A 20,393-nucleotide genomic window follows, 5' to 3' on the forward strand; every position below is an offset into this window, starting at 1 on the left:
CTTTGCCCCCCACACTCCAAGGCCAGGCCTCCTACCCAAGTCCATGTCAACGGCCCTTGGCCGCTGGGAGTAGGGCACGTTCTTATAGACGGCATCGAGGATCTTCTCCTTGACCTGTGTGATGGTGTCACAGTTTAATACCTTCACTGGGATCTCTGGACTGTTCTCATTGTCGGGGTTGACGCAGTTCAGGATCTACAAGGATGATAGAGCGGGAACAGGATGGGTGTTTAAGGGGTCACTTGAGGGAGAGGGAGCAAAGGCCTTGGAATCCTCTTTCCAAGGCTTACCCCTCTTACAGGAGAAATGTCTGTGCCTCAGTTTCTCTTGCCTTCCTGCCACCTGCCAAATGACAACCTGAGTCATGCCTACCCTTCTCAAAGAATTGAGACTCTACTTTCTAGGTCCTGGTTGGCCTGGGGGCGACCGTCATCCTGGGACCAGGCGTCCTAGGGGTTTGGAGATGGTTCCAGGTGTATCAAGGGCTGACCATCCACTTTCCAAAGCCTCTATATTAGGAACTAGCAAATTCATCTTCTCCCCCATAATGCTAATTTCCCCATACCTAACAGAAGGTGGTCTGGCCCTGGCCTATCGTCTAGGATAAACTGAGGCAGACAGAGCTCTTTGGGCCCACCAAATGAGATGGGGAGGGGGGGCCCAGGCGTGTCTGCCCCGCTCCTAGAACACTTGGCATGGCCCTCAGATTCGATCCCAGGCTGTTTCCCAGCCTCTTTGTTGACCACTGGGATTGGCTTTGTGCTCTGATGGCAGAGTACTGAGCAAAGGCAGGAGGTCTGCCGTGTCCCCTGAGTTCCCGGCCTCCTCACCAGGGTCTTGTACTCGATCTGCTGCCGGATGAGCTTGTCCTCGCTCAGGGAGTAGCGGGCCTCGCCCGTGATGGCATCGATGGGGCCCTTCTCCATCTGTTGCTTGATGGCGCAGTACAGCATGAAGAGCGGCTCCCCCGCACATTCCTGTGGGCACAGGCAGGGCGTGGGCTGTGGGGGGGGGGGCACCCGACTCCTCTTCTCCCTCTCCTCACCACGCTCCTAGACCTGCCTTGCTCTGGAGCACCCTAGCCAGGCAGGTTGCTATTCCCGAAGGTTCCCCATGCAGCATTCACGGCCAGCCGTGGCACAGCAGCCCCTCGTCTTGCTCGCAACGCTAGGCCCTGGCTCACCCCCATTCTCACCTTCAGGAACTTGTGCAGGAGGAAGGCAAACCAGTTGGTCAGCATCTTCTCAGCCACAGACTCTGTCCTGGGGAGGAAGAAGGGATGTGAGGGGCAGTCCTTTATGGAGGGGTCTCAGAGAGGGGGGTCTGGCTCGTATGCATCGTGGCCCAAACAGGGCATCAAAGGGCACAGGGCTGGAAGCCAGGACACCAGGGCTGAAAGTGTGACCTTGGGCCAGAAGCTTTTTCTTTCTGGGCCTCAATTCCCTGTGGAAACGGAGTGGTGCTCTGGGTCTGCAGCTGAAGGTGCCAAGTACTCCATTTCCACAGGGCTATCAATTCCTGGTTCTCCCTACTTCCTGCTGGCCTCAGGATGAGAAACAGAGTTTCTCTGTCCCTTCAGGATACCCTGCAGGCCTGAATACTCCACTTTCATACCCGGGAGGTCCCTAGTACATGCCACTCTAACCTCTCAGCATCAGACTGTCTGGATTCCAATCCTGATTCTGCCACGTACTGGCTATGGGACTTTGGGCCAGTCATTTCACCCCTCTGGGTTCATTTTCCCCATCTCTTAATAGGGACAATGATAATAGTGTGTACCCCACACGGCTGTTGTCAGAATTGGATGAGTTAGCATATGTAAGGGGCTAAAAATAGCACTGACCCCCAGTAAGCATGGTTCCATGTCATTCCTGCTGTCCTGTGGGGTCATGGATCCCAGCCGCTCAGGTGGAGAGCAGGGGGCACGAGTGTTTAGCAGACAGGGAATCTGCTTCTGCAAACACCAGCGCTCCCCAGCCCCCACCCTGGGCTGCAGATCTGGGGACTCAGGAAGGAACAAAGCCGCTATGACAGATCTTCAGTGATGGGGATGCCGAAGGGTGTTTTAACACCCTGCACGTGGCGCAAATTATACCCTCTGGTTTCAGTAAATCCCAGGCATTTGCCAGGGCTGCTCAGCAGTCTGGGCCTGGGGGAGAGTGACAATGGCAGAAGAAATTGTAGCTTTGTCCCCGGGCCCCTCCCAGCACCCTCTCCAGGCATTGTGCCTGAGATTAGCTCTAATTTAAATACAACAGTTCTTAATGAGAGTTTCTAATGCTCAGATTGGCTGGATGGGGGCTCAGTACTCAGGAAACAAAGACATTCTTCCTCCCTTCTCACCCCACGTGGGGTCTGGGAGCCTGAGACCTGTTCCTAGGAGCAGGCTAAGGAGGAGGGCAGAGAAGTGGAGGAAGTGTCTTCGAACTCCTGGTGTCAGAGGCGCCCCAGAGCTCCACTGGGCTCCCTGGGGCCTGTCCAGGGGGGGAGGGCTTGGGGAAGGGAGACCAAGGTCTCCAGCCCTGTCTCCTGCTAGGAAAACGGCAACTGGGGAGGCGGTATGTGGTTCGGGCTGGTGATTTGGGGCCTGGAAACTGGGCGCAGAAGGGAGAGGCTGCGCAACTCTCCCGCCCTGTGCTGAACACCAGAACCTTCTGTGATGAAGGAAAGGTTCTCTAACTGCGCTGGCCAGTCTGGTGGTCAGCACGTGGAGGCCGAGCCCTCGGCACGCGCGAGCACGACACAAGAACTGAACGTTACGTTTTATCTCATTTTTGTTCATAGCCGCCTGTGGCCACCGTGCGGGACAGCGCGGCGCTAGCGGCACGCGGAGGGACAGACAGCGGGAGGCGTGTGGCTGCTGCAGCTGCGTGCGTGAGGACGCTGAAGCAGAGGGGCCACGTCGCAGGCTCGGGGGCACAGCGCTGGCGAGTGGCGGAGCTGGGCTTCAAGCCGAGCCCCGAGCCCGTGCTCCTCCATGTCGCTTAGCCCCGGCAGACGCGGCCCTGGCATACCAGGCTCAGCGCTGTGGGACGCGCGGACCCAGGCTGTCGTGCGCGGGGTCGCGTCTGGGGGTGCGGAGCCCCTCGTGCTGCTCCAGAGACGCCCCGCGTGCGTGTGCCTGCCCCACCCCCACGGCCCTCCCCCCTCCCCCCCAACACCAGCCGCCCTCCCCGCCCTCCCCGCCCCCCCCGCGCGCCGGGGCCCACCTCCTGAGCAGCAGCTTGGGGTGGTTCTTGTTCTCCAGATTCTTCTCGATGAGGTCAGAGAGCAGCTGCTTGAGGACGTCGGTGGCGTACTCCAGGCGGCCCTGCAGGCCCGTCATGATGAGCGAGGCCACGTTGCCGCGGTCGCGCATGGAGAAGCTGCGCTGCAGCTCCAGCGTGCGGATGAAGGTGAGCAGGAACACCTTGTTGTTGATGAGCTGCGCGAAGAGCTTCAGGGCCTTCTCCACGTGCTGCTGCCCGTTCCCCTGGACCTGGGGTGGACGGGACGGGCGCGCCGTCAGAGGACAGCCTCTGCCTCCCCGACCTGAGAGGGCGGCGGGGCTCCCGAACCCGGGACGCGGTAGGAATGGCAGGTCACTGCAGTCTCCGCTCTGCTCCGCGCGCCCACTGGGGTGGGAGGCCTGGCTCGGGCAGAGCCCTCTGAGGGGGTGCGGGCCGTCTGCTTTTCCCTGGGATTCACTAGGATCTACTCCGTCAGACCCGCTTGGTTTACGAGTCTCCCTTTAATCCTCCCTGTCCTGATTTATTATCTTTAGTAAAACAAACCAACACATGAACAAACAAACCTCACAGAATCACGTCTCTCCGTAAGCCACCTTAAATCCATCTGAGAGTGTGGCAGAATCTTAGCTAATTAATTTAGTCATTAATTTAAAAAGTGACAATGAGCCTTCCCCTGGAATCATCCCAAAGAGCCTGTGTGCCCCCCTTGGCCGAGATCTGCCTGTTGTGGTGAAGCTGTTCCCAGCTGTTTGTCCTCATCATTCCTGACCTTCCTCTGTGCTGCTGGGTCTGAGCTGCATTTCCTGGGATAGGACTCCCAGGCCCTGCGCCTCCCCCGGGCGTGACTCGGGGAGGGTGGCAGGGATTACCTCCAGCTCCCGCAGCACGGGATGGTCCTCGATGCCAGGGAACAGGACTCGCATAGCGTAGGTGCGGTAATCCAGGTAGGGGATGCCCGAGCGGTCCAAGTCGCTGGTCAGCTCATTGATGTCAGTCTGGAGCTCAGCAAAGGCTATGAAAGTGCAGGGAGATGAGGAGGCTCAGGAGGGCACCCCGCACAGGGAAGGGGCAAGGCAGGAGAAGACGTTTGTGAAGGAGGGGCGGGCCTGTGGTGTACAGACAGGAAGGGTTGTAAAGGGACGTTTCCAGAAGGGGTGAGCTATCTCCAGGCCTCCTTTCTTAGGTGGGCATGTGGGCCACTTCTAGGTCATTTCTTCTTCTGTGCTGTTGCATCATTTTGACGTGTCTTTCTAGGTATTGCAAGTGTAGTTAAAACAAAGGAAAGGGAAGAATACTATGATTTGGGTCATGCATGGGCTGCAGGTCCCAGAAACAGCTGAGAGGCAATAGTCAGGGGGAGGAAGCAAAGACAAGAATAGGCACCTTTGCTCCTGTTTTGTTTGTTTGTTTGTTTTTGTTTTTCCTTTTCCTCCAAACAAGAGAATAAACCAAGATGCAAAAACCCTGGGCAATGATGAACATGAAAACCACCACGAGATACCACCTCATACCCATTAGGATGGATATTACAGAAAAACGGAGGAGCTCCTGGGTGGCTCAGTTGACGAGGCATCTGACTCTTGGTTTTGGCTCAGGCCATGATCTCAGGGTCCTGAGACTGAGCCCCGAGTTGGGCTCTGTGCTCAGCGGGGAGCCTGCTGGAGATTCTCTCTCTCCTTCTGCCCCTCCCCCAGTCATGCTTGCTCTCTCTCTCGCTCTCTCTATCAAAATAAATAAATAGCATTTTTTAAAAAAGAAAAGTGGAAAACAAGTATTGGAGAGAGTGTGGAAACACGGGAACCTTTGTGCATTGCTGGTGGGAATGTAAATTGATACAGTTGCTCTGGAAACCAAATTTGGTGGCTCCTTGAAGACAAACACAGAGTCACCATAGGACCCAGCAACTCTATTCCTAGGTATCTACCCAAGAGACCCGAAAGCAAGGACTTAGATATTTGTATACTCGTGTTCATAGCAAGGTTATTCATGCTACTGAAAGGTGGAGACAGCCCAAAGGTCCAAGGACAGATAAATGAATAAACAACAGGTGGCACATACGTTCAACGGAATGTTACTCAGCCTTTAAAAGGAAGGAGATTCTGCCGCATGAAGCTCTAAGATGCGGAGTGAAGTAAACCAGACACAAAAGAATACATACTGCAGGATTCCATCTACAGGAGGTTCCCGGAGTAGTCAGATCACAGAGACAGAGAGAATGGCGGTAGAATGGCGGCTGCCAGCCGCTGCTGGGGAGGGGAGGTGGGGGTTTTTGTTTAATGAGTACAGAGTTTCAGCTGGGGAGGGTGAGAAAGTTCTGGACATGGATGGTGGGGATGATTGCACAACAGTGTGAATGCACTTAATGCTACTGAATTAGGGGAAGGAAGAGCCCTGGGGTATAGAGACAGGGAGGGTTAAAAAAGGTAAATTTTATGTTATGTATTTTTAACACACACATACACGCACACATAGTGTGTGCTAAGGGGACACTGAGAACACCAAACCCAGCCTCGGGGCGCATCCCTCTGGTGGTAGGCCTGGCTCCAGGATGCCCCTCCCCGCTCTCCTCCCCTGCCCCGCCACCAAGAGAAACCTTTGCCCACCTGTCCCCCGCCCAGCGCTTCCTTTTGTTCCAACAGAAGCCTTGTCTCTGATCCTGACATTTGCAGCAAAAGGAAGAGTGTTTCGATTCCTTATTGAAATGTTTACTCAGAGAACCAGCTGGGTCCTCAGCCTGAGGGGTGCCTGGGATACTTGTCACCTCGAGGCTGTTGTTGCGTGGGAGACAGAAGAAAACATTCTCTACTCCCACGTGCGTCCGTGGCCAAGGGCGCCAGCAAGTGGCGGCCTTCGGTGCGCTCAACCTGCGGCCCTGGTGGGAAATTAGCCCTGGGGGAGGGGCTGAGGCCAGAGGCAGGGGGGAGCCCCCTGCCCTTCCTGCTGCTGCTTCCACGCGCTCCCAGGCCAGCGACGCAAGACACAGGAACTGGGCTCCCGTTTGGGGGGTCTATAGGGTCTGAGAGGGCCAAGCCTGGGAGGCTCCGACTGTGGGGAAATGGAGGCCCTGAAAGGGAGATAAAAGGGGCCAGCTTGGGGGTGAGTCAGGGCACAGGAAAGACTAGAACAAGAGGAGCAGGCCTGGGGACTCACCCAGGGCATTCATGTTTTTAGAAGGGTGGTGTGGAGGGAAAGGGAGAGGGAGAGAATCTTAAGCAGGCTCCACGCCCTGTGCAGAGCCCAATGTGGGGCTCAATCCCACAACCCTGAGATCACGACCTGAGCTGAAATCAAGAGTGGGACACTTAACTGACTGAGCCACCCAGGCGCCCCCAGGGTCATTCTTAATAGGACTTCTCTGGCGCTAAAGGCAAAGGGAGTTTCTGGGCAAGCAGAGGCTTCGGGTGGGAGGCATGGCCATAGAGAGGAGTTGTCTAGAGGGAGGAGGTAATAAGACTGGTGAAGAAAAATGGGGCCAGGAATCGAGTCAGTGCCTCCACTTACCTTCCTTACACTCAAGGGCCACGCGGGACTCCAGGTTGTCCATCTGCATCTGGAGCCTCTTGAGAGTGAGGTCGTTTTCTCGAGACTTCCGCTTGTAGGCAATGAGGACGATGATGACGATGATGAGGAGGAGGCTGCCGCCCGCCGCGATGCTGACAATGGCTGGCAGGGTCAGCAAGCTGTCTGAGATGACACTCACCGAGCCAGGAGAGAACACCATCCCGCCCACGTGAACCTGTGCATTGCACACACACAGACGCTGTAGAGCCCTGGCATGCCATTGCATCCTTATGTTTCAGAGAGGGCATGAAAGACCACAACCACACAGTACAGACTCAGACATGGAACAACTTCCTGTTTATTACCTGCCTGTCGTTTCTCGTGTCCTCAACGCCTACCCATTTCAATGCAGAACATGGTGACGAGGCGTTATGAAGAAGCCTTACTTTATGACAGATCACGCATGCACGGTGGGGAGAGGAGGAAGTCAGGAAAGGAAGGGAGTTCACTCACCATGACTTTGTGCTGCCCCGTGAGGTTGGGAGGCTCGCAGAGGAGCTGTGTCTCGGACACGGTGACAGCACACGGGGTCTCCCCGATCAGCACTGTGTAGTTGAGTTTGGCGCCTCCAGAGGCGGGAGGGCAGAGGTTTTTGCCCTGTAGATAACAGTAATCTTAACGGAAATAATTGACACATGCGTGCAGAAGCTAATCGCCTATTACAAAAGAGATTAAAGACGTGGGGGAAGGGCAGCCATGCAAAAACCAATAGATGGCTCCCGGGAAGTTTTTGGAGAACATGTCAAATAGCCGCAATTTAGAGAGCCAAAGGGAAAATGTGGGGAGGAGATGGGGAAGAAGACAGGAATGAGAGACCTCCTCCAATGGACGAGGGCAGGCAGGATATAAATAAAAGTAACAAAACCCATGGACAGATCGTACCAAGGAACCATGACTTCTTGAAATGTACATGTGGGTTATGGTGGCCAGGGAAGTGGGCGATAAAAGGAAATGTCTACTTTGGATGCGCTACAGAACCCTGGGGTCCCGAAGCTCAAGAGAACAAACAGAAATATTGGAAATATTGGAAAGGGTCTCTTGAGAATCCCAAGTGCAAGATCTTTCCGTGGGTGAGTCTATAAACAAGGCCCCTTTGCAGGGAGCTGGCAACTCCACAAGTCCACAAAGGAGAACGGGAAGGGCCCAGGGTGGGGGGTGGGGTGTCGCCATCACTGTGCAGGGCAGGCTACACTCTGCACATCCTACCTTCAGAATGATGGGGGATCCCGGCTTTTGATCCAAGACTCCAGTAGGGCTGAGCAGTTCAAAGGTTGGGTTGGGGTAGTAGATGAACTTCGTGTCGTTGTAAATGAGCAGGGACTGGACGTTGTTGAAGACGAATCCAAACTCATCTGGCCGCTCCACGGCATCCAGGCCGGGCCGGTAGTCCGTGGTCAGAGAGGGCGCCAGACAGGTCAGGGTGGTGGTGTTCACAACTTTGCACACCTAGGAGGCCCAGAGCACAGCACTGAAACGCAGACTGTGTGGGGGGGGGATGTCATGCTACTGCCTCCCACCCTGTTTGCTTTGGCCCATCACCGTTGTGATCCTTGGTTATCTTCATGAGATGGTGATCCCCTTGAGAAAAAGGGCTCTGAAATTTTTGGGGGGGAGGGGGATGCATTTTAACGTCATTTATTTATTCATTCATTCATTCATTCACCGACGCTGTTTGAGCGCCTAGTCTGTGCCATGCACTGTGCTAGGAGCCAGGGCCATCTAGCAACAGTGTCACTGTCTGCAGGGGGAGACAAAGGACCTAACATGCTTTATCACACAGTCCTGGCAGGGGGCCTGGTGTGCAGAAGGGGCTAGAGTCCTGTTAAATGCATGAATGGGTGTGAGAAATGCCCTGGTGGGCAAGGACCAGGTAGGGTAGCAGGATTTGTGTGTGTGTGTGTGTCTGTGCGCGCACTCACGCGTGTGTGAGCATGCACGGCCATGGGCTGTGGATGATTCAGGGACACTTGGAAGAAATGAGTGTAATGTAATCCAAAGAATGAGTGGGACCCACCTAGACAAGGAGAGGGTGGGGTGTGGGGAACAAGTCCCAGGCGGAAGGGACAGCAGCACAGGCGTAGGGTTGAGGGAGCGTTGAGTGATTGAGGACAAAGCAGGACAGGAGCAGTGTAAGGTGTGTGTGTGTGTGTGTGTGTGTGTGTGTGTGTGTGTGTGTGTTGGGGACCAGGAAGCAGCATGAGATGAGCCCTCTGCCAGCACCCAGTAGGTATTGAATTAATGTTTATTAAGTACACTGCTGAATAAAAAGAATTCTTCACCTCTGTGAATGTTCTTTTCGGGCTCTCTCCTGCTCCCTCACTTTGCACAAGGGAACAGCCCCGGTACTGATACTGAGTTGATGATGTCCTTTCTTTCTGGGTGGCCCCTGGGGTCCCTATGAGAACTCTAGCTGCTGGCCCTGCTTGGCAGGGGTTGTGCCGCTTCCTCCTCTGGCGGTTTAGTTCCAGGGCTGCCCAAGGCAGCGGCCAGCCCCGAGAAACCACCACAGGACCCCGTGTGGCCTGCAGACAAAACCTGGCCTCCCACCCCCCTCCTACTGGTTTGTGCTCAGCGTGCCCCGGTTTGGGCTTCGGGCGTCCCAGCACAGCCAAGGGCATCTGGGAGATCTCGGCTGCACAAGTACACGCTGTCCTGGCAGGTCCACACATGCTGTGAGTCTGGCCAACAGACACACACACATGGGCTTCATGTTCTGAAAACAGGACCGCGTGTGAAGCTGCAGAAAAGCTGACAGTGATTATGTCAGAGCTCCAAGTCCAAGTATTAACCCCCGCGCTCCAGAGGGAGGGAAGAGTTTCATCAGACCCGCTCACTGAGGGCCTCATGCCCTGTTGGAGAGCAGGGCCTGCTCCCACCCTTCCCGCACAAACTGCCGCTATCCCTATCCCGTATAAGACGGACAGCCCCTTGGTGTTCCAGCTGGGGACGCCCTGGCACGGGGAACAGGGCGTGGGGGTCGGGGAGCCGTCGATCGGGTAGAGCTGAGCCGGCGAGTCTCGGACCCTGCGCTCTGCGGGCGGTGCTCTTCCCTCTGCTCCCCCATCTCCGTCCTCACGCCTCCCAGCACCCCAGACTGGACTCCTCTCTGAATAAGCAAATCACTCCCGAACAAGCGGCCTCTGTTTGCTTCCTGCCCGCCCGCCCGGTGCTGCATCGGCACTTTGTTTGCCAAACATTCCTTGGGGTTTTGTGGCCTTGGCTTTGGCCCTTCTCACTTCTCACTGGGGCTGCTTCAAACTCCAGAGGCAAGAGGAAGCCCCAGGGGCTGAGGATGACCTGGTGCCCAGGAAGGCCCCGGGAAGGGGGGTCGAGCAGAGTGCTGCTCTCCCACCGCTCCTGACCAAGGCACAGGCCGAGTTTATGAGCTTCCCAGGTGCAGAACCAGGCTTGATGAAAACTGCACACCAGACCTCTCCTCCAGGCACGCTGGCCTGCAGACCCCGGGCAGGTCACGACTGAGCCCGGCTCTCCACAGGGAGGAATTATTATTACATAGCTCCTCGAAATACGGAGGGCATGGAGGGAGGTGGGGGGTGGTTGGGGGAATCGCTTGGGACATTCCTGCCCTAGGGTTGCAAGAGTACCCTGGTGAGGGGAGGGGACACTCTGGACCTGTCTTTCCAGATGGAGGTCAGGTACAAGCAGGCCTTCCCAGACCAGTGTTCTCTTCCGGTGGCTTCCCGAGAACAAAGGCTGCAGGCTTTGGAGGTTAACCTCGTTTGTCACATACTTACTCTTTACCACGTTAACCATGTCTTTTACTTTCTGTATTTCTGATGCTGTGACATCTGGGGCCTACTGACCGGGAGGACCTCCCCTCCCAGGGCCAGCCAGCACCTAGAGACAGCAAACAACTTGTCCGCCGGCCAGAGCAAGCTGTTCTAATGCAACCCAATCGATCCTGAGCCCATCCCCCCACCCCCCCATCTCCTTTCACAGGCTCTGAGCAGCTCTCCACCATGTCTGACCACACCAGGCCAAGTACTGGACAGCTGGGGACAGCCCCTGCATCCCAGAGCCCTGGACCATGATTCAGACCAGGTGATCCTAAACCCGCTCACCTTGCCTGGCTGGTTCCTTCCCGTAGGATTGATAATAAAGGCACCTGCCACAGCGCCTTTCTCTCCCTCCGCTTCTACACCCCCCTGGCGCTTCCCACGTGGCCCCCCGTGGCGTGGCAGGCCCCCTTCCCTGTGGCTCTGTGAATACAACAAACCGTCTTTCCGACGGCAGTTGTCTCCTGTTCTTTCGGCCCTGTCACATCTGAGTCATAATAAAACCTATGCTTTAAAACACGTACCTAATTGGTGTGGGGCTTTCATCCTTGCTGAGTGTGAGTGCACCGTTCCCATCACCACCCCTCACCTTCCTTCCTTCCTTCCACTTAGGACTTGGAGTTTGACAAGGTGGTCTGGGAGCTACTGGGAGCTACTGGCCTCGGTCTGGAAGTGGAGTGGAGGCATAGGCTCTTTTACTCATGGATCAGACTCTCCATGTGGGATAAGGAGCCCTATGCTCTCTTGGCCCACAGAGCTGTGACTGTGGCAGCTACTAATGGTGTGACATAGGTGTCCCCGCATGTCTGCCACAAGGGAATGTCATAACCAAATCACCAGCACCTCACCTGCTCTAGTAGCAAAGAGACCAGCTTTGGGGGATCCTGCTGGCCCTGCTACCAGCTACCCTCCCCGTTGGGGTGAAGCCATTACTCCTTTCTGGCCTTCATTTCTGCAGCTGGACAATGAAGGGGGGTGGACCAGAGGATCCCTGTAATCTTTTCAGATCTAGCCTTCAAAGACCGCGCATTTTGTGCCTTTCAGCACTTCCTAGGGAAGCTTCTAGCATGCTGGAATCCTGTCAGGGATGAGAGGATAGATAACACCATCTTTCCCATCTCCATCACAGCCTACTCAATCCTCTGAGGTCAGAGCAGTAATAATAGCAATTATATGACAAATAATGGCCATAATAGCACCTCCTGGATTGTAATTATGAATACGATCGTGTTTCAAAAAATATTGGCTAACAAGACTGAGATGAAGCCACTAGAACAAACTAAAACAAAAAAAATTGATAACGCCATCTCAGACGTTCTGCTTTTATGATCAAGAACTTGTTTTAAAAAAAAATCACAAAAATCCATTGCGAAAAAAATTAAAATTAAGTGAGACGGCTCGGCACAGGAGAGTAAAGTCAAATGTTGGACCGGCCATCTTAGCCACCGGGGTGGGGTGGAGGGAGCCACGTGCAGTGACGAAGGTTTGTCCTCCACCCACCCGGGGCCCGCCGGGGGCTGTGTGTTACAGAGCTGCGCGGAGAGTCTTATCATTAGCATTTACAGGCAGAGAACAGAGGATCACAGAGCTTAAATGACCGGATCACGGTTGTACGACTAATAAGTGGCAGTGTCCCCCTTCCCATTCAGAAGTGTCTGATTCTGGAGGCAGAACTTCTTCACCCTTTCACACCGCTTCTTATCGGACCTCCGACTGAACACGGCATATGAAACGGGAGCCCTTTCACGTTGTCTCGCAAGCTCAGAGGCCCATACATTTATACACTCGTCGTAGCGCCTTCTAACGAGAAATGATTATACGGTCATTGTAAGAGTCACTTACTTTTAAGGTTCGGGTGTTTGGGGCCCTGATTCCGGGCTCGGGGTCTTGAACTCACTTTCTTCCTCGGTTGGTGGATACTCCCGGGCTAACACGGACCTCAGCACATCACAAACGTGGACACAGGACTATGGTTATGGAGGACCAGGCAGACTAGGGGGTACTCACATTGACAGATTCCTTGCCGTTGAACTTGACTCGGACCCGTGGCTCCTGAATGACATCTAGGTTGAAGCCTGTGATGGTCAGGGGTGTGTGACCACTGGGAACAAGCAGAGAGAGGTTGGGTCAGGTTCAGAGTCCCCTCAAACTGTGAGCCACTGCCACCCCTGGGTCCCCTCCCAAGTCACACCTGGCCGAAGGGGTTATGTCAGGGTCGGGGGCAGCCAGGTGCCTCCCTCTGCCTCACCTGGCAATGCTCCACTCGGGCTCAATGCGCTGCACCCGGGGGTCGTCTATGTACTCAAACTGCAGGTTGTTATCCACGTGGGCTCGGTCGACACTCACGGAAACGGGGACGGGGCCCAGTCCGTTGGATGATGGGGGTGAGACGCACACAATCTCGTTCATTGACCGCCTGACAGGGAGACAGCAGGACGGTGGTGAAGAAAGGCCTGGGCACCGGGGAGAGCTCTCTGGCTTCTTCTGGGATCTTCCTCGGTCTGAGAGTGTGGGTAGCCCTGAAGTGCTCGGTTCTTTCCTACTCTACACAATGAAACAGACCCCTTGCCTGTGTATATGGGTCCCTCTTTAACCGGAGCTCCACCTCTGGTTGGAATAGGGAGGGAACAAACTAGAGAGGGGGATTACAGGATGTGGGGCAGGGACAGGGCTTCATGGGCTCTGGGGGAAACTTTTCTGGATTTTTCTAGAATAGACTAGGTAGCCAGGGCTTAAGAGTCTGGTCAGTCATTTAATAAATATTTACTGAGCACCTACTACGCAGAGAAGGGAATGCACAGTCCTTGCCCGTAGGGGGTTTCCAATCTGAGGAGGAGATAATCCTGAGGTGTGCTGGGCTCTCATCCATGGGTTCTGTCAGGATGCTCTCAGGCGTCTGCATCTCCCCAGGGCTTTATTGGTGGATCCGGCGAATAGCAGGTGTTCCGGTTTTTATGCACAAGAGATGTCCCAAGGATGAGTGTGTGTGCTTACTGAGGACTGAGGCCACGCAGCCTCCATGTCTCTCAAGGTCAGAGTGGGGACCTCATCAGTGCCCAGTCCCAATGATGACCGAAGAGTTTCTGGGACTTCCTCCCCAGCAGTTCTCAGGGCCCTCACCCTAATTATTTTCAGAAGTGTCTAGCCCCTTGGCGGTTCACGAGTGGTACGTATTGCTATAAACTGAGTAGCATGTATTTGGCACAGGGACAGGAATAGTGTTTGGACCCAGACTGTCCGCGCCATGGAAGCAAGGGGCGGGGGCACCTGTGTGAACACGCCCAGAGCAGGTGTGCACACGCCTCACATGTCCAGCCGTCTAGGGCTCCTCTGAGTCCATCTTACCCATAGAACTCGCAGGTCTGGTTGCCCAGGTATACAGCCACACTGCTGCCAGCCCCGAGGTAATGGCCCGTGATGGTCACCATGGTGCCTCCTGATTCTGGTCCCCGGATGGGGTTGAGTGACAGCACAGAAGGGTTCTTTGGAAAGAAGCAGAGAAACAGTCACAACTCAGGTTTTGCCCAAAGTGACAGACCCAGGCTAGACGTAAGGACCAAAGGAGGGACGGTGTCTATGCTCTGGGTACAGGTACTTTTCCTGCCTTTTCTAATCTCTTCTCCTGGAGCTGAGACTGTGTCTAAGAAGAGGCTCTGGCATGTCCAAGGAAGGCAGAGGACCGTATTTTAGAATTAATTAACTCCCTGGGGAATCCCGCGCTCATAACACTGATGGGAAGGCAGAGGTAACATGGACTAATCTATCAATTAGTTTACAAATTGAGAGCAATTTGAAAATGCTTCTCTATCTAGAGCCTGTACTGATTTTTTGGGCACAAATCGATAAGACTGAATAAAGCATCCTTGTCTAGATTGGACCACCAAGGGGCTCAAGTCCTCCGTTAATGGCCCACACATGTGTCCTGTCCCCTCTGAAGCTCGTGAGGGGCACTGCAGGGGACCTGGTGCACAGAGCTGTCTGTGAACGCTTGACATGGCTTCCTCAACCTTCATCAGGAGGATGGCCCGTCAGTGACCAGGACTTTCTAGTAAACTCACTAACCTGTAAAATTGAATCTGAAGCTTGAAAGAAATGTCATCTGGTCTCTAGTGCATCAGGCAGCTGACCTAAATCAGAAAGGAATTGCTCCTGCCTGGAGGACAGGGGAGTGGAGTGGAAAGTGCATTTAACTGAGCAACTACGCCTGCACTAGCCATTCGCTGTCCATGGCCCGGCAGCAAGTTTCTGGATCATTCTGGGCTTTTGTTTGTACCCATGTCGAGAGTGGGGTGGGCTCAATGATCTCTAAGGCCCCTCCGAGCTGGGACAGTCTATCATTCTGTCTCCACCTGAGACCCTGTCTATCCTGTGTTGGAGATGGGGTAGGCTGCCGTGCTCTCCAACCCAAGAAAAAGACCATAGGCTAAAAAGGGCAGAGATGCCAAGATAAGAAGGCAGAGCCTGGAAAACCTAGAGCAAGTGGTAAAATGTTTTAGAGAGAATAACATTTTGTGGTCTAATGATTTTTCAAAACTCTTAGCAAGGCTGGTTTGACCCCTTGGCTGGTGTTAACACTTTTTAATGAATGACTCAATGTGGTGATATAGGTAAGGGTCAGAGGAGGGCCTCTGGGGCCCCAGAGGCAAGTTACTGGTTCTGTGGGAAGATCCCCAGAAGCACACAATTTTTTTTTTTAATTTAAAGATTTTTATTTATTTATTTGATAGACAGAGATCACAGGTAGGCAGAGAGGCAGGCAAAGAGAGAGAGGGGGAAGCAGGCTCCCCGCTGAGCAGAGAGCCCAATGCGGGGCTCAATCCTAGGACCCTGGGATCACGACCCGAGCCAAAGGCAGAGGCTTAACCCACTGAGCCACCCAGGCGCCCCCAGAAGCACACTATTGATTCAGAAGGAAGATCTGGCTGGCCCTAAGGAAAGCCTTTGTGATTCTGCCTGCCTGCCTTCTGAGTGCGAGGAGACGTTTTCAGATGTGAGGATGGTGAGAAAGTGCGTATGTGCGCGTGACCACCCAACACACAGAGCAACTCACGCGCACACCCCGATTCCGTGGGTCTGCCGCAGACACACGTCCCCGTGGGATTTGAAGTGACTTTTCTAAACTCCTACTTACAATATCTTTGGCAGAAAACAAAGCATGTGGATAAATATAGACCTTTTTAATTAGGTCCCTCAGGCAATCTGTCCTCATTAGGCTGGAATGAGACTAAGATGTCACACGGGGGGGGGGGGGGGGGACAAGGGGCAGCCCCCTCCCTGCCCTATGGGTAGGATCCACTTTCTAAGAAAGGCCTGATTTTGCCTTATTTAGCACTCCGACCTGTGGCTCTCTGGGACTCTAACAGCATTGTTAGTCACACATCCAGCCTACCCCTGGTTTTGGAGGTGGGTGTGGGACTTTCCCAAGAAGTCTGGAGCAGACGCGTGCCTCTGCTGGGAGCTCAGCCCTGTGGAGGACCCAACACTCACCACAAAGGTGTACTGTTGATGGGACTTGGTCATAAACTCTGGCTTACACTCGCCAATGCACAGGCGCACGGGTCCGGACGTGGTTCCCACGAGGGCATGGCCCATCTCACAGACGATCCTGAGGAGAGAGCAAAGCTTCCCGTGAGAGGTCTGGCCAGCCTGCACTGCTTGGATGACTCTTCACACCCTTGCACTAGGGCTAAGACTCAGCTTGCTTATTCCTCTAGCTGTGTGACCCCGGGTAAAGTGCTTTCCCTCTCTGGGCTTCAGCCTCTCATCTGTACAGTGAGAGACTGAATGAGATCACCTCCAAAGCCTGGTGCGCCCCCAGATGCTATGTTGCCTAATTTTCTGAATAGCCCTATATTCCCAGTGCTGAGTGCAGGACCTAGCGCTGGGCAGCTACCCAGTCTTTGTCGAATAAAAACCAACGTCCAACAGAGAGACTTAGGGAAGGTGATTTAGTTAGTGTTCTTTCCTGTGTGACAAACCAAAGTCACAACTCTCCCAAAAGGAGGGAGGGAGGGCCTATTTGCCAAGCTGATTCCATTGTGGTTTGTTTCCTACAGTGAGTTTTAAAAAGGGAATAGATAATCTGGTGAGACGGTGAGTGCCCAAAAAGGGAGCCCCCGGCCAAAGGGAGGAGGGGAATCCTGCGGCAGCCGGCGAGGGGGTGGGTGGTGGATGAGTTCATTAGGACAGCATCCGACATTGGACTCCCACTTAATCAAGGTCTGAGTGCACTACGCTGGTGGGCGAGGCAGTGAGCCCGCCGTGGGGCTGGAAGTCACGTCTCACATTAAGAGGCTGGGTCGCTGGAGGGAAGAGGGGATGCGGCAGAGTTCTCTCTCATGAAGTGGGAGATCAATACCCCCTGTGATGACTTCCCTGGTGCCTGAGATCAGTTACAGCAACCACATTTAGACACTGGTTGCCTTGGCCACAGCAGCCTTCTAGAAACGGTGGGCAGCTGGAGGATATGGGAGAGACCGAGGAAATCAGGTTCTTGGGGGTTCCTCTTGCCTGGAATTAGGAGGCATGGGGCGGGTGAGAAAAGGCCCCGCCAGGCTCTGCAAAAAAAGGAAGCTTTTTTTTTTATGAGAGTTCCCAGGAGCCTGGTGCCCCTGGCAAGTCTGCTCAGTGGGAAGCCAGGAAAACAGAGCTGGGCACACTAATCCCAAGCATTACCCTGGCACTGCGGGGAAGGTCGGTGTTTAACCAGCCACTGCTTATCTCCCCAGCTTCTCTAGGAAGGAAGGTAACTAAACAGAGATTTCATTTCGATGTAATAAAGCTTGCATTAAACAAATACACCGCATGCTCGCACACACGGCATGCCACGCGGATCTCCACCTCCTTCATAACAGTTAATCCCAAATAAGTACTTTAACTCCTGGTGAATATTGACTTAACATGCAATATCTGTCTTATTATGTTTAGCATATTAGATTCAACAAGAAAGTACTGAATGCACACGGAAGGATACTCTCCCTTCCCTTTCTCTCTGAATAAATAAATTAATTATGAACCCAGAGTAAAGACAATTGTGATGATCCATTAGTATTTTACACATAACTGTCCTCTTAAACCTCATTAGCAGAGCATTCGAGAAGCTTAATTTAAGGTACCACATGTGGTTATTTTCATGCTGCTACCTGCTTGGAGTCACAAATCTGTCATCCTGTTTCCTGGGCCCTAGTGCCTGCCCCTGGTGCAGGGTCCCCGCCAGCCTGCAAACCATCCCCTGTGCTCTCAAGGGGCTTGACAGGAGACTCTGTCATCTACTGCAGGGGAAGAGGAGGACACGTAACCTCTCTTCTAACCTCTCTTCTAACCAGGGCCCTCTCGTCCCTTACTCGCTCTCCCCCTACTCTGTGCTCGAGTCATCCTCCAGAAGAAAGGAGGAGGAAATCATGCCAGGTTGGACGTCCTGGAGAGAGGAAATAGGAGAACATGTGAAAGTCCGGGGCATGTTTTTTCTTCCTTGGTCCCAAGGGTCCATCTAGAAGAGGACAAGGCCTCGAAGGGACTGTTCAGCTGTCTCTGTAGGGAGTTAACAAGGGGCTGGAGCCATTTGGCACACTATCTTTTCTAGAACATTTTCTCACTCAGGGCTCATGTCCCAAGAGATAAGCTTCTCATATCAAGGACCTGGGAGAAGAGGGATGGATGGGAGATGAGCACCGCCCAAGCGTCCAAGGCCGAGTGGCGGTCATTGGCTCTGAAGGCCCCACCTGGGAGGGCATGACGCAGGCGCAGGGGCTGGGCTGCAGCGAGGTGTGTGCGCTCCCTTCCTCGGCACTGCACCTGACACCTCTCCCCCACCTCCTCTCCCCGAGGTTTAATTTCGTCCTGCTGTGGGGAGCGGGCAGTGGGCAGCTGTGGGCCGTAAGAGAGGGTCTGGGCTGGAAGGGAAGAACTGGGTGAGAATCCTGAGGAGTCAGCATGCAGAAGAACCCCAATGGCTTCTAACCCTTCTTCCTTTCATTCCTGGGATGCAATGCTTGTGCCGAAGGGTGGAGGGGCATCCCTGAGTGCATCTGTCGTAGGGATGTGTTCTCGGAGCTCAGGGAGAGAGGAAGATAAAGGAAGAAGCAAGGGTAGCTGCAGGGAGCAGAAAGGCTTACATGGAGGAATGAGGGTCGGGACAAAACAGATTCAGTACGGTAATAAGAGTAAGAGTGACAATTTACAGAGCCGTGATTGGGGCAGGCACTGCACAAGACAGGGTCTCGTGCCATCTCAGGCTCTCTTCCAAGGTGCGTCTTATCATTTCCGTTTTATGGGCAATGACACTCAGGCTCAGAAAGGCCCAGTGACTCATCCATGGTCACAATGGCTGAGCCTCGATTCAAAAGCTTGTGCCTTTGACCATTCCGTTCCACTGCTTCTAGGATTAATGGAACACCTTCCATGTGTTTTGGGGCGGGGGCAGGTAGACATGGCAGAAATGCAAGGGAACAGATGAGATTGTTGGGGGTGTGGGGAGATGGGGGGAGGGTGGGAAAGTGCCAGCTGGTTTCTCAAGACTCTGAGATCTGGCTACCCGTGCTCCCTACCTTCCTGGGTGTGGGTGACCCCAGGCTGCGGTGTGTGCACCACTGCCTCCTTTAAGCCTTCCAAGTCGGCAAGGTTCCTGTGGTTGGGTTTCTGGGGGCCTCCTGTCTTTCCAGCCTCCCCCTGGTGTGTCTGGTGGCTCTAGGCTCCCTACATCTCATAAGGAGACCATAGCTGAGGATGCCTAAACTTTTTCCTTGCAGAATGAGGAGCCTGACCAAAAACCACCTGGCTTCAGCATTTGGAGGTTCAACTCCTTCCTGGTTGAGAGGGAGCGTCTGGAAACACATGTGTGACACCCACAGGCTCTCTAACGGTAGGAGGGGCAGTTCCATGGGACAGAGCGTTTACTGCTCTGACATCCTGAGGACCGTAGATGCACCTGTAGAGATCATCCATTTCTCCATTCTCCAGATGAGACATTTGAGGATCTGGGAGCAAAGTGATTTGCCCAAAGTCACACAGCTCACCAACAGCTGAGTTCCTGGGCCCTAGTCCAGGGCGCTCACCCCCATACCGTACCACCCCCCACCCCAACCTGGCAGAGACGGTGCCTTTCTCCCCCTGAGTGTACACTCCTGTGGTGAGAGCCCAGGCAGGGAACATCCAGCCAGCCAGGCCTGGGTTCACAGGTACAGCAGAGGAGGCAGGAGGAGGGCAGGGGGTCTGAGGACCCTGGCGGAGTCCCTCTTGCATTGTCCCTGTCCCTGGAGGGGCAGACTTTAAGCCTCTACCTGCATCATATCACCCAGAACATGTCCTGTGATGGAGTCGGCTGGCCCTCCACAGACAGGTGGGTGCTGATTGCAGGACTAAGTGGGACCCTTTAACCAACATTAACCTAATTGCTGAGTGATAGATGGCATGGCACGAGCATATGGTGAGCCATTACTGTGCCCGCTAATCCTGCCCGCACCCGGGACACTGTGCTGGCCTGTTTAGCCAAATTCATCTCTCCCAGACATCTGTAACGATTGTGCTGCTCACTGCCTCGGATGGAGGCTTAATGATGTTCACAAACTCCAAGACCTTGAGAGTGGCGATGACCCTGGCATGGCGGGGAAGCAGGGCTGCCCCAGCTGAGGTGCGGAGAGGGCTTGCTCCCTCCTGCCTGCCCGGCACCCCGGAAGAAGGCGGTTTTCTAGGGTGCCCGGCCACTGGCCTCAGACGGGACCCCTGGTGACCAGTCACCTCCCTGGGCTCCCCTCAGCTCCTCATGTCTCTCAGCACTTTCTCCCTCGTGGCCCCGAGTGAGGGTGGT

The 20,393-nt window shown here is 54.4% G+C and overlaps 1 protein-coding gene across 1 annotated transcript in view; it reads right to left on the reverse strand.

Annotated features, from left to right (window-relative positions):
• The window catches only part of PLXNA2 (plexin A2), a 182,901-nt gene that overhangs the window by 12,981 nt on the left and 149,527 nt on the right, over window positions 1–20,393 (reverse strand). The window contains exons 13-24 of the mRNA XM_080824370.1: window positions 16,076–16,193; window positions 13,934–14,070; window positions 12,837–13,004; window positions 12,596–12,689; window positions 7,998–8,237; window positions 7,245–7,388; window positions 6,732–6,966; window positions 4,100–4,242; window positions 3,210–3,478; window positions 1,196–1,262; window positions 831–977; window positions 36–195 (exon numbers count right to left, since the gene is read on the reverse strand). Coding sequence (XP_080680496.1) covers window positions 36–195; window positions 831–977; window positions 1,196–1,262; window positions 3,210–3,478; window positions 4,100–4,242; window positions 6,732–6,966; window positions 7,245–7,388; window positions 7,998–8,237; window positions 12,596–12,689; window positions 12,837–13,004; window positions 13,934–14,070; window positions 16,076–16,193 — 1,922 coding nt within the window. The remainder of the gene's footprint in view (window positions 1–35; window positions 196–830; window positions 978–1,195; window positions 1,263–3,209; window positions 3,479–4,099; window positions 4,243–6,731; window positions 6,967–7,244; window positions 7,389–7,997; window positions 8,238–12,595; window positions 12,690–12,836; window positions 13,005–13,933; window positions 14,071–16,075; window positions 16,194–20,393) is intronic.

This window comes from Martes martes (genome assembly GCF_963455335.1).
Source record: "Martes martes genome assembly, chromosome: 15".
NCBI lineage: Eukaryota > Metazoa > Chordata > Mammalia > Carnivora > Mustelidae > Martes > Martes martes.